Here is a 13657-nt window from a genome sequence, read left to right as displayed (position 1 = left end):
CAAAAACCTCTTTACGTGGAACTAACTTTGTGTTCTTATTTGCATTTATTCTTGTGTCCTTTTGCCAATTCAATGCCTTTCCCTCTTCCTTCTTTGCCGGCCTGTCGTGTGGGTTTTTGCCCTCTTTCCCGAATCCTTGGTTTGTGCGAATTTTTCATGCATCTCTCATAACTCAATGTCTTTGGTTCTTTAATCTTGGGCTTTTCGTTTTTGTCTCTTTGCTGTGCGGCATTTTCCCTGTTGCCCAAATCCATGCCTAGCCTTGCATCTTTTCTTTTCTCCTGTTCTGCCTTTCCCCCCTGTCTGTCGCTTCCTTGGCTGTGCTTTTCGCAGTACATGATGGACACGGCTAGAAAATTGCGGCCCAACTTGTATGTGGTGGCTGAACTGTTCACGGGAAGCGAGGAGTTGGACAATATCTTTGTGAATAAGCTGGGCATTAGCTCTCTGATCAGAGGTAGGCTTGCTTCAAATTGCTCTTCCTTTCCTTAACCCTGAATTCAGGCATGATACGCCGCGAGTGAAGGACATGCAAAACACCGACTCTGCAGCCGTTTATTATAAGCACGTGACATTGCATTCAACAATATGGCTTCTTTGCACGATCATTGTAGCATTGTGGTTGTTAGGAAAGGGTATCTTGTGTATGGAAATAGTTGTGATGGCCACCTCTTCATACATCGCCGTATGAACTGGTGCCTGGAGAACCCATTTCTCATCTTCAACCCCTTTGTAGACATCACATCGCTTGTCTCTTAACCATGGTTAAGGGATCAGGGATGAGTCATGTGGAACGCCCTCCCATCAGATGTCAAGGAAACAAACAACTATCCGACTTTTAGAAGACATCTGAAGGCAGCCCTGTTTAGGGAAGTTTTTAATGTTTGAAGTCTTATTCTGTTTTTAATGTTCTGTTGAAAGCCGCCCAGAGTGGCTAGGGAGACCCAGCCAGATGGGCAGGGTAGAAATAAAAATTATTATTATTATTATTATTATTATTATTATTATTATTATTATTATTAATTTACTTTCTCCTATCTGGAGTATGAATGTGCTCTGCCCTTTCCCTACCAGCCCTAACCATGGTTTATGGTTGCAATGCCACTTACCTTAATCACAACTAATGCTGACCATTTTCCTTTTTAACTAGGGCTTACTAACCAGGGCTTGACAACAGCAAGCCCTGGTTGAGAAGAAGCCTGGTGAAGTTTACATAACCCATTGTTAAAAGATCTGAGGTTTTCCTTACAATCTAGTGGTATATCAGTTTTCTGAAATAAAATAAATGCAGGTATAAGAGTGAGTGAACCAGGAGATGGTGAGAAGGGAGTGTGCGATTCTGTGGTATATCACCATGATTAAGGGACTGTCTTACGTTGTGCTCAGTATATGTTTTAGGGTTCAGCATAAAACTTTATTTTTATTTGTTCCTTCTTAGCACACTGTGAGACTCTAGACCTGTTCAGATTGTGCTTTTCTCATCCAGATGCAAGGACAAGGAAGCCTTAGGTTAATGCACACCCCATGCAATTCCACCATCCATTCCATGCAAGAAAGAAATGCCCAGACTGTTCATATGTGGAATTTTTCTGTCCTGGCACAACCCATTTTGCCTTCCAATCCAGGGATAGGATTGTGGGGTCACTGAATAGACAAAACGTCTATTAACTGGCTCGAGTATTGGGTTCTACATGTTGTAAAGGGATTGGAAAAGGAGGGCAGCTGTCTCCCACTCATCATACCATATTGAATCTAGCCTCTCTTAAAAGTGTTTTTGGAATATTGACAGTCCTAGCTGTAAGTAGCTGGAGTGATTATTAAAGCATTCTCTATAAAGTCCCACAGTCTTACCAGGTGTTCAGTGGATGATTCCTTGTATAGATGCTCACGTAAGGGGTTTTTCTCATTCTCTAGAGGCAATGAGTGCTTATAACAGTCATGAAGAGGGGAGATTAGTTTATCGCTTTGGAGGAGAGCCAGTTGGGTCTTTCGTTCAGCCGCGCCTGAGGCCCTTAATGCCTGCTATTGCTCATGCGTTGTTCATGGACATAACACATGATAATGAATGTCCAATTCAGGTAAGAAACATAGCTGCCTTGATTGCTCAAGTACTGTTTTAACAGCTTGTTAAAGCTATATAGACACTATAAATGACTTTATTATGTTTATTAATTCATGAGAGGTAATGAATACTACTTTAAGGTGTATGGGATTTAAGTGTTCTTAATGTTTTAGGCACAGATATATGTATATGTGTGTATGTATGTGTGTGTGTGTGTGTGTGTGTGTGTGTGTTTACACACACACAGTGGTACCTTGGTTTTCTAACGTCTCCATTGACGAACATTTCGGTTTTCTAACACTGTAAACCCGGAAGTAAATGCTTCGGTTTTCAAACATGCCTCAGAAATTGAACATGCCACGTGGCTTCCGTATCAAGGCTTCCGTACTGAATTTCCAGTTTCCGAAAGTTTCGGAACTTGAATGGTCTTCCAGAACGGATTACGGTCGAAAACCGAGGTACCATTTGTGTGTGTGTGTGTGTATCATGCTAGCGAAACCTCAAAAACATAAAAATTACAATTGTAGACGGTTAAAATGTTAAATGCAGTAGGAGAAGTTATTTGATACCTAATGTTGAACTTTGCAGTGCTTTCCTACGTATTCAAAGTAAGTTGTATTGAATCCTCTGCACACAATCTCTACAAATTCTGCAGAGCCACAGTGTGCCTCTTCTGGTGCCATGGGTTGCATTCAGTTTTATGGAAATAAAAGTTGAGCCATGTAGGTATGACTCTCTCCCCACCTCCCACTTCACTGTAGCCCCATGCTGCCCCCAAAAGTCTCTTTTAAGGGAGGGGGGTGTCCTCAGGAAAGGTCTGGGACACAACATATGAGCTGCTGTGGGAGAGGGAGAATTGCTTTATTTCGGAGACACTGAGAGAATGGTGCCTTCCTACTTGCGTGCAAGGTGCCTTTGGAGTGAAAGTCAGATTTTTCTGTGTAAAAAAAAAACAAAAACCCCTAATCTTCTGGGCTTTACTTAATTCATACACACCCTTCTCGTTGTTAGCATCGGTCGGCATATGATGCCCTTCCCAGCTCGACTATCGTCTCCATGGCCTGCTGTGCCTCAGGCAGCACTAGAGGATATGATGAACTAGTACCACATCAGGTATGCATGTTAGCAGTACGTTCCTCTTTTGTGTCATTGGAGTTATTCTGGCATGTTTTTCCATCCACTATACCTGAAGGAGCGTCTCCACCCCCATCGTTCAACCCAGACACTGAGGTCCAGCTCCGAGGGCCTTCTGGCAGTTCCTTCACTGCAAGAAGTGAGGTTACAGGGAACGAGGCAGAGGGCCTTCTTGGTAGTGGCGCCTGCCCTGTGGAACGCCCACCTATCAGATGTCAAGGAACTAAACAACTATCTGACTTTTAGAAGACATCTGAAGGCAGCCCTTGTTTAGGGAGGTTTTTAATGTTCAATCTTTTATTGTGTTTTTAATATCCTGTTGGAAGCTGCCCAGAGTGGCTGAGGAGACCCAGCCAGATGGGTGGGGTATAAGGAAGAAATTATTGTTTTTATTATTTATTAATTATTCAGAGTTTTGAGTGGCTTTGCTTACTCAGATCGTATCTTGCCACTCCTTAAAATTTCACCGACTGCCTGTTTTAATTTTTTTTACTAGCTTTGATATTTTAAATTCTCCACATTATAATTGCTACTCATGTGTTCTGGTTCTTCTGAGTGTATTTGTTAGTTTTTGTAAACCACCTTGAAATATTTAATGGAAGGAGGTATAATAGATGTTTTAAATAAAGTGTGGCTACGATATTTAGAACACTGTGCTTTAGACTCTCTAAGAAGAAGTCAAAAGTTTCAGTTCCTACTAAATGCACCATGTGTGTAACTTCTGTGAGCATAGGGAGAGAGAAACACTGCAAATGCTATTTTTGTAACACATTTATTCACAGATTTCTGTAGTCACTGAAGAGCGGTTTTATCCGAAGTGGAATCCAGCAGCGACACTTTCCACACCTGGTGAAGTAAATCTCAAAACCGGAATTATAGCAGGAAGGCTGGCTATCAACAGATTACACCAAGAGCTAGGAGCCAGAGATTTTAATCAGGTAAATGCTGGGCCAGATCCACAGGGCACCAAAATGAGGCATTTGTCTGGGGTGCTGAAGGGAACAAGAGAATGAGGCAGGGCTTAGGAGAATATTATTATTATTATTATTACCTTGGTTTAAGAACAACCCTGTTTATGAACTATTTGGTTTACGAACTCTGCGAAACCGGAAATAGTGTCCCAGTTTGTGAACTTTACCACAGTCTAAGAACAGAATCCGGATGCTGGAAGGGCACCTGCGGCGGGAGGCTTCATTAGGGAAAGCGCACATCAGTATAAGAAGGGTTTCAGTTTAGGAACGGACTTCGGAAACGGATTAAGTTTGTAAACCAAGGTCCCACTGTATTTATATATAACGTGTATGCATCTGCACACACAAATCTTCAGCCCACTTCTGGTTCTTGGCCTGCTTGCATGAGACATCTGAGCAAGCGATTTTGGAGTACTCCCTCTTTATCTTATCTTTCAATGTGGGTGGTGTTGTGGTCTAAAACCCTGAACCTCTTGGGCTTGCCAATCAGAAAGTCGGCAGTTCAAATCCCCACGACGGGGTGAGCTCCCATTGCTCTGTCACAGCTCCTGCCAACCTAGCCGATCGAAAGCACACCAGTGCAAGTAGATAAATAGGTACCGCTGCAACGGGAAGGTAAACAGCGTTTCCGTGTGCTCTGGTTTCCATCATGGTTTAGTCATGCTGGCCACATGACCTGGAAAGTTGTCTGTGGACAAACACCAGCTCTCTTGGCCTGAAAAGTGAGATAAGCGCTGCAGCCCCACAATGGCCTTTGACTGGACTTAACCATCCGGGGTCCTTTTCCTTTACCTTTTACTCCCCCTGTTTGTACTTTAGATTACTCCCCCCTCTACCAACCCTTATCCAGGGCCTCCAAAAACCCTGAAGCCTGCCTTAACATGCCCTGGCCAAGAATTTTGACATGGTGATTATTAAATCTTAATTATAGTATAATCTGAATAATAAGAATCTCTATCCACTTTTCCCACCCAACCCCTAAAAAATGCCCTCTTCAGGTTTATGTGGATCAAGTTGATGAGGATATTGTGGCTGTGACGAGGCATTGTCCTAACACGCACCAGTCTGTTGTCGCTGTTTCCCGAACAGCTTTCAGAGATCCCAAAACATCCTTCTACAGCCAAGAAGTTCCCCAGATGTGTATTCCAGGTAAGGTTACCCCTCTGCGCAGGTGGAACTGTCGTCTAAACCACTGAGCGTCTTGGGCTTGTCGATCAGAAGGTTGGTGGTTCAAATCCCCGCAACGGGGTGAGCTCCCATTGCTCTGTTCCGGCTCCTGCCAACCTAGCAATTTGAAAGCATGCCAGTGCAAGTAGATAAATAGGTACCACTGCGGCAGGAAGGTAAACAGTGTTTCCATGCATTCTGGTTTCCATCACAGTGTTCCATTGAGCCAGAAGCGGCTTAGTCATGCTGGCCACATGACCCGGAAAGCTGTCTGTGGACAAACACCGGCTCCCTCGGCCTGAAAGCGAGATGAGTGCCACAACCCCATAGTCACCTGTGACTGGGCTTAACCATCCAGGGGTCCTTTACCTTTTACCTTTTACCTACCCATCTGCATCAGGATTTGAATGCAAAGTGTCCCATTACGCATTTCCTCTTCGCAACAACCTGAGAGATAGCAACAGTCCCAAGAGTTTTGTGGTTGAGCAAGGAGTAGAGTCTGGGTTTTCCCAGTCTGAACATCTAAACACAACATCATGCAACCTCTCCAGCTGAATTAAACAACGTCAGAGACAAAGATTGGTGTTGGGGGGGGGTGTTTCACCCTTCTGTGCACCCTTTCGCTTTGTCTGGAGCAACTCAGAGGGGCAGGGCATAAGTAATAAATTAATACATCTATTATTATTGTCTTGTATGTTGGGTACCATCCCACTCCATGACTACACAATTCCAGGTATGCCCACTCAGAGCTATGCACTATTGAACTGAACGGTCCTTATTCCCAGGTAAGTCGGTGTAGGATTTCAACAGAAGCCCAAAAGTGCTGACTTAGGGACAGGACTGAAGCATGAGCACCCCCAATGCTGATAGCTGAGCGACGTGATCTCAGTTATCATCATCCCTGACCGCTGGTCCTGCTTAGCTACGGATGATGGAAGTTGTAGACCAAAAACAGCTGGAGACCCAAGTTGGGGAAACCCTGAGCTAAATGGAGCCAGTGGTCTGACTCTGTATAAGGTTGTTTCCTATGTTCCTACTTATAAAAAAAGAAAAATGCTAGCTGTGGTATTGAGAGTTGTCTGGGGGTTTTCCCCCCCTCTTCCACAGGCAAAATTGAAGAGGTGGTTCTCGAAGCGAGGACCATCGAAAGAAGTGCTCCCCCTTATAAAAAAGACGAGCACTCAATCAATGGATTGCCTGATTATACAGTTGAACTCCGGGAACACATCCAGGTAAAAGCTGTGTCTCTTCCTCTCGTTTGATTAGCCTAAAAATTTGACTCCTGAGATTAAAGTGATTTACTGAATTCATCTGATTTCCTTCTCTCGGCAGCTCAAGGAAAGTAAAATAATAAAGCAAGCTTCGATCGCTACGAAAGGCCCTAATGAATTCGTACAAGAGATAGAATTTGAAAAGCTGACACCAGGAAGCGTGATCATATTTAGGTAAAACGTCATTACTTCGGTTGGTGTGGAAAATGGCAGACAGAGTGATGATTAATAGAGCAATCTCAAGCCACTTGGTGCTGGGCTGTGGGTGGTTTGGGTTGAACAGAGATGTCCGTCCACGTAGCCCTACCAGCACAGAGCTCCCCTCTCTGCCTTCCAAAGTGGGGCAGCCAACCTCCAAACTGCATATTCTAGCAGAGGGGAAGGGACTAAACTGGCTCCCCTGGGCATCATTTTAAGTACCATATTTTTCCGTGTGTAAGACGGTGCTTTTTGCTTTTAAAAAATTAGGCAAAAATTGTGTGTCGTCTTATACACGGATAGTGAATGCAGGGGGGGATGTGCGATTAATGGCAGCAGCAAGCAGGAGATTGGCAGTGGCGATTGGGCGGGTGATTGGTGGCTGTGGCAAAGCCTTCTGGCGATTGGCTGTGGCAACTGGGCAGGCGATTGGCGGCTGTGGCAAGTGGGTGGGTGGGCTGTTGGTGGCAACGAGTAGGCATACAGTTGGCGGCTGCGGCAAGGTGTGCGATCGGCAGTGGCTGTAGCAAGTGATAGGCAGTGTCGGGCAGGCAGGTGAGCGGTTGGCAGAAGTGACCTCCCTCACCCACCAAAAATGCTAAACAACTTAATTTCTTAATTTGGGGTTAAAAAAAACAGGGGTCGTCTTACACATGGGGGCATCTTATACACGGAAAAATGCGGTAATTGTGTCCAATTCAGCCCCAATCATTCTGCTAGCTCTACATTAGCCTGCCTCCCCATCCACCTCCCTTGGTCAGCTTGCTCTGCAAGGCTGCAGATGGGATGGTGACCTTGAAACTTCATTAAGCCCCAGCAGGCAGCCAGGTTAGGATTTCACCCTTTGCCTCTTCTTCCCCCGCCCCCCATTGACATTTTGTTTTGACCAATCTTTGCAGGGTAAGCCTTGACCCGAAAGCACAAGAGGCTGTTGGAGTGCTGCGTAACCACCTGATTCAGTTCAGCCCTCACTTTAAATCTGGAAGTCTTCCCGATGATTGTTCAGAGCCAATACTCAAGACGCCCTTCTCAACGTAAGTTCGCCATTCAGTTGAAACCTATGGGGAACAATGCAGAGGCGATGTAAGAGATTCACTTCCACAGCTGCCTCCTCCAAAAGCAACCTGTAGCCAAATTAGCTCTGAAGATTTAATACCCCAATAGCCTCTTCGGTAGTGTGCAAGTTGTCTGTTTTTGTTGTGAGTGGTTTGCTACTTTCAAAACAGAGAAGCGACTTAAGATGCAATCCTAGGCATGCCTACTCAAAAGTAGGTCCCACTGAGATTTTTGCAGCCTTGCACTTAAGGCCATATACCCTTTCATATATATATATTGTTTTAAATTATTCTAAACCAGAAATAAATTTTAACAAAAGTTTTTTGTTTTGTTTTTTAACCCGGTCAGTGTATCTCTGTCTCTCTCACAGTATTGCATCGAAATTAACCTTGGCAGACCTAAATCATGTATTATATCGGTGTGATGCTGAGGAGCAAGAGGACGGTGGAGGGTGTTACAACATACCAGACTGGACACCCCTTAAATATGCAGGTCTTCAAGGTAAAAACTGGTTTGAGACAAATGTATTATTATGTACCTTAAGCAAACTTTAAGCACCTGTATGCCTTCTCTCCTAAAGTCAAATGCAGGCCAGCCATGTACAGTGGTACCTCAGATTAAGTACTTACTGTATTTTTCGCTCTATAGGACACACTTTTTCCCCTCCAAAAATTAAGGGGAAATGTGTGTGCGTCCTACGGAGCAAATGCAGGCTCCTTGGCTTCAGCGATAGCAACGGGAAGCCTCCGAAGCACAGAGGGAGCGCTCCCTCCACGCTCCAGAGGCTTCGTGTTGCTTTCACTGAAGGCTGGAGAGCAAGAGGGGTCGGTGCGCACCTGAAGATAGCCGCCTGAAGCCTTCATAGTGCAGCGCGAGTTACCTCTGCGCTCCGCAGGCTTCAGGTTCCTTTCGTTGAAGCCAGGAGAGTCTTGCTGTGCTCCACAGGCTTCAGGGATAGCCGCCTGAAGCCTGCGGAGCACAGCGCAAGTTCCTGCTGCGCTCCTCAGGCTTCAGTTTCCTTTCGCTGAAGCCAGGAGAGCAAGACTCTCCTGGCTTCAGCAGAGAGCTGCGCAGCGCCCCTTCAGCCAAGCGGGAGGAGAAATGGAAGGGGCTCCGTTTCTCTTGCCGCTTCGCTGAAGGGGCGCTGAGCAGAGAGAGGGAGAATTTTTTTTTCTTGTTCTCCCTCTCTAAAACACGGTGAGTCCTATGGAGCGAAAAATACGGTAACTCGTTCTGGAGGTCCGTTCTTAACCTGAAGCTGTTCTTAACCTGAAGCACCACTTTAGCTAATGGGGCCTCCCGCTGCCACTGGAGCACGATTTCTGTTCTCATCCTGAAGCAAAGTTCTTAACCCGAGGTACTATTTCTGGGTTAGTGGAGTCTATAACCTGAAGCGTATGTAACCTGAAGCGTATGTAACCCGAGGTACCACTGTACTTTGGACTGAGGGCACTTGAAAAGCATCCTCATCTCAGTTGGTTTGTTTTTAGCAATTCCAAGCAGACAGTAAAATAGGATGTTCCTCAAGACCTGGTAGCTAGTAGCTCGTCAACCGTGTTTAGCTTGCCATGCCAGACATTGGTTGTCTTCGTATGCTGCATTCTGAGCATTAGCACTAGATTCTAAGTTTCAAAAGGCAGAGAAATACAAATATCTTTTAGCAAGCAGTACAAAGAGAAGGTCAGAGAAATGTTGACAGTAAGTTCAATAGGCTCAATTTCGACTTCCCTCCAAACCCTAGTTTATGCTAACCTTGGTTAAGCACCCCACACACCATCACTTGAGCTTCTAGGCATATAGCAAGCAGATCGTACTTCTGAGCAACTTGTCCACTTTTATTTTCTGTCTGTTCAGTACTTGACTTCGTACAATTGCTTGCTTCTCTACGATGCTGCAGCCACTTGAGGTGACACAATGGCCCTAACTTCACTTTATGAATCCGAACATAAAGCAGGCCACAAGTAGCACAAACCGTGGTTTGCAAACTCAATTTCAAATGATAATTTGTTATCCTTGTTTAGTAGCTGCTTACAAGCTGGGGTTTGCAACCTTGCGTCTTTGTACATAATGCCAAACCATGGTTTGGCTTCTGCTTATTATGCATGAAACTCATGTCATAGAACGCTTTCAAAGCTGAGCCTCAAGATAGGACCTAACTAAAGAATATGCAAGTTAGTGACCCACTTTATGGTTTTGTTAAACTCACTCGCCTAGGGTGAGCAGTTGGGCAGCATCTCACATGGCACAAGACTGGAATTAGCATGAGCGCCAAGGACAAAGGACAGTAGGTTTTTAAAAAGTAATCAGTCTGCACTCTAGTTTGTCTGCAGAATTAAACTCACCTTGATTTGGGTTTCTGGCATTTTCTGAATATTATTTTGCAGCCGTTGCCTTCTTTTTAGACACTCAACCTACTTTTCGTGATAGTTTCTTGACCTGTAATACAGAACCATGTTTCTATGGTCTTTCAGGAATAATGTCCGTGATGGGAGACATACGACCAAAGAATGATTTGGGCCATCCTTTCTGTGGTAACTTGAGAGCTGGGGACTGGATGATTGATTATGTGAGCGATCGGCTAATTGCCCGTTCTGGCGCCTGCTCGGAAGTAAGTCAAGCAATGCAAAGAGAGAACATTTCCCTCTCAGATAGATATGTTACATGGTCATTTTTGATCATTCATTTTAATTCATTGCAACAATTTGTTTCCCATGAAATAACAATAGGTTGGCAAGTGGCTGAAAGCAATGTTTGTCTACCTGAAGAGGGTTCCTCGTTATCTCATTCCATGCTACTTTGATGCCATATTAGTTGGCGCATACACGTCGCTGCTTGACTTGGTTTGGAAACAGATGTCTAGGTATGTTTGTCCATACCAAAAAAAAATGTGGTTTCACGCAAACACAATTGTATACATTTCTGAACATTTCATCCATTCTTCTAAAGAAGTGAAGGAAGTGTACTATGACCAAGCCATAGCAATCCTGACCAAAGTCAGAAAAAGTTTCCTCTGCCAGTCTTTCCATATCGGTGAAAGGAAAACGGCTAATACAGTGGTACCTCAGGTTAAGTACTTAATTGGTTCCAGAAGTCTGTACTTAACCTGAAGCGTTCTTAACCTGAAGTGGACTTTCCCATTGAAAGTAATGGAAAGTGGATTGATCCGTTCCAGATGATGAAAAAAAACACACCCTAAAACAGCAATTTAACACAAATTTTACTGTTTCACGAGAGCATTAATCCATAAAATGCAGGCAATAATCAATGCACTGTACTATAAAATAAATAAGACAGTATTTTAGATGAAATAAATTAAAATTTATTTCCAAACTCACTGTTTGGAGGGGGCTCAGGGTCCTCTTCCACAATCACAATCAGCTTGGCTCCCGGCATTCGTGGAGGCCTCAGAGAGCTCCTGCGGCTGGAGCCCAGTCGCAGAGCCCCTGCAGCCACCATCAGCGGCGTAGCGTGGGTTGTCAGCACCCGGGGCAAGGCAAGTAATTTGCGCCCCCTAACCTGCCGCCGCTGCCAGCTTCTTCTTGCTGCTGCCTGGTCTGGTCTGGTGTGGTTCTCTCCCGCGCTCAGCGCTGCGCTGGGCGGCCGCTGCACTGTCCCTCCCCCAGATAGTCCCTCGGTCTCTCTCCAAACCGCACGCCTGGCACCCACCCCCTCCACAGTGGGTGGCGACCCAGCGGCTCGGATCAGATTCGCACAGCCAGCACTGCAGTGAGAGAGAGTGAGTGAGCCAGCTAGGGGCAGAGAGCTGCGACTGCGAGCGCCCCCCCCACAGATGTTGCGCCCGGTGCGGCCGGCACCCCCTGCACCCCCCACACTACGCCACTGGCCACCATGGATGTTGGGGCTTGGCTCCTGGCATTTGCGGAGCCCTGCAGGCACTGCGGATGTCAGGGCTAGGCTCCCGGCATTCGCGGAGGCCTCCAAGAGCTCCGCAGGCCCCGCCGATGTCCGGGTTTGCCTCCAGGCAGCGGCAAGGCCTCCGAGAGCTTGGACAACTTTCTTCCGGGTTACAATCGTTCGTAACCTGAAAAAACGTAAGTTGAAGCATTCGTAACCCGAGGTACCACTATAGTCTGTTTCACGTGCTTCTGTCCCTCACATAATGTCTCATTACTTATCGCTCAGTGACTCAGCCAAGGGCTTGATGTGTGCCCCCAGTCATTCTTGGAATCCGATTCATAGCAACCCCAGCCAGGATAGCCAATGATCAGGGACACTGGGAGTTGTAGTCCATCAACGTCTAGAAAGCCACAGTTTTCGCATCCCTGCTTGGATAGTGTAGCATGTCAAATATGGTATTTAATTGTGCACATCGGCACACGAGGACTGGGCATGGTGAAGCCTTCTGCATCCCTGGGATCATGCCCGGTAGAAGATCATAGAATCACTGGCAGATTTGGGTGGTTGGCAGATATTTGCTAGATCAAAAAAAACACACCGCAGTCCACTCCACAATTCTGGTGCAGATCCAAGCAGTTTTGTCTTGAATAAGGAAATTTATGCTCATTTCATGAAATGCAACTAAAATGGGGTTAGCTATTTTTGTATCATGTCAGTTTTGACAAAAATGAAGAGCAGTACAACAGAACCATCTGTATGAGTTGTGGTATTGTCCATATACCTTACCTCATACTCTGAATTTTTCAAATACCTTGAAGCCACAGAGGATCCAGAACATTCCATAGATCTCAACAACGCATGCGTTTGAAATCAGCGCTGCTGGTTGCATTGATCTTGGAAGACTGAAAAGAGGGGAATGTTTGTAGGCTTGGGAAATAAATAGTGTTGCTTTAATTGCAGCTTTGTTCAGAATGGATCGACATTTGTTAAACATCTCTCCTTGGGTTCAGTCCAGATGTGTGGAATAGGGAAGTATCCGTCCTTGCCCCCTCTGTCTCCTGCCATTCAGGATGTTCCTTATAGGCTGAACGACATTACGAAGGAGAGAGAACAGAGCTGTGTTACTTTAGCAGCTGGTAAGTACAGAAGGAAAGAACATTTTGAATTTGAATGTTTTGAATCTGTTCCAGGTCACCGAATTGGGTGCGCTGGTGCTCTGCAGAAGTTTAGGAAGGCCGGGAGACTTTGCGGAGCAAATATGAGCAGCCTTGCTAAAAACTGTATCGATGGGAAAGGTTGTGTGAACCTAGTAACAAATGCTGGGTTCATTCCCCACTGTGTGCCTGTACTTTACCTGTCTCCCACATAGAAGAAGTGGGTAGCACCTGGAGGCCCTGAACAGGTAGACAAGCACTGTTAACTAGCCAAGACAAGTGTTAACTAGTCATAAAGGTCCATTTCAGTTGACACACTAACACAGTATTTCTCGAGCTTGGGTCCCCGGCTGTTGTTGGACTACAACTCCCATCATCCCTGACCACTGGTCCTGCTAGCTAGGGATGATGAGAGTTGTAGTGCAACAACAGCCGGGGCCCTAAGTTTGAGAAACACTGCCAACCTAGGAGCAACATGGGATATTGCATGCTTTCATTTGTGTTGATTGATTAATGGTGGAACAACGGTGATTTAGTCAAGGTGTGTGCGTTATAATACAGGTGGGGAGCTGAGGAGGGATCAACTATAAACAGAAATGAGAGCATGTTTGGAGTACCATTAAGTTCTTAAATACATATATATTTACTGTTTTAGGCTTACCTCATTTTTCATCTGGCATTTTCCGCTGCTGGGGAAGAGATACATTCATTGCATTGCGAGGTCTGCTGTTAGTTACTGGACGTTACTTGGAAGCAAGGTGAGATCAGGTTCACATGTCCGTAGTG

At 45.4% G+C, this 13657-nt stretch overlaps 1 protein-coding gene across 17 annotated transcripts in view; it reads left to right on the top strand.

Moving 5' to 3' along the window:
* AGL (amylo-alpha-1,6-glucosidase and 4-alpha-glucanotransferase) overlaps positions 1–13657 on the top strand; it is a 47379-nt gene that overhangs the window by 19686 nt on the left and 14036 nt on the right. For 13 of the 17 annotated variants that reach the window (XR_014527899.1, XR_014527900.1, XR_014527901.1 and 10 more), the window contains exons 14-25: positions 1915–2078; positions 3074–3175; positions 3979–4134; positions 5166–5316; positions 6442–6566; positions 6667–6779; positions 7703–7837; positions 8230–8360; positions 10331–10467; positions 10586–10719; positions 12678–12853; positions 13527–13629. Coding sequence is in view for 13 of the 17 variants with exons in the window: in XM_083510893.1 (XP_083367019.1) it covers positions 1915–2078; positions 3074–3175; positions 3979–4134; positions 5166–5316; positions 6442–6566; positions 6667–6779; positions 7703–7837; positions 8230–8360; positions 10331–10467; positions 10586–10719; positions 12678–12853; positions 13527–13629 (1627 nt within the window). In the remaining 4 variants the exon portion in view is untranslated. Of the gene's footprint in view, positions 1–333; positions 458–1914; positions 2079–3073; positions 3176–3978; positions 4135–5165; positions 5317–6441; positions 6567–6666; positions 6780–7702; positions 7838–8229; positions 8361–10330; positions 10468–10585; positions 10720–12677; positions 12854–13526; positions 13630–13657 lie in introns of all 17 variants that reach the window. The other 4 variants (XM_083510896.1, XM_083510900.1, XM_083510901.1 and 1 more) reach the window with 1 other exon arrangement.

The sequence above is a fragment of the Podarcis liolepis genome (assembly GCF_965112155.1).
Source record: "Podarcis liolepis genome assembly, chromosome: 6".
Lineage (NCBI taxonomy): Eukaryota > Metazoa > Chordata > Lepidosauria > Squamata > Lacertidae > Podarcis > Podarcis liolepis.
This window is presented reverse-complemented; position numbering and strand designations above follow the sequence as displayed.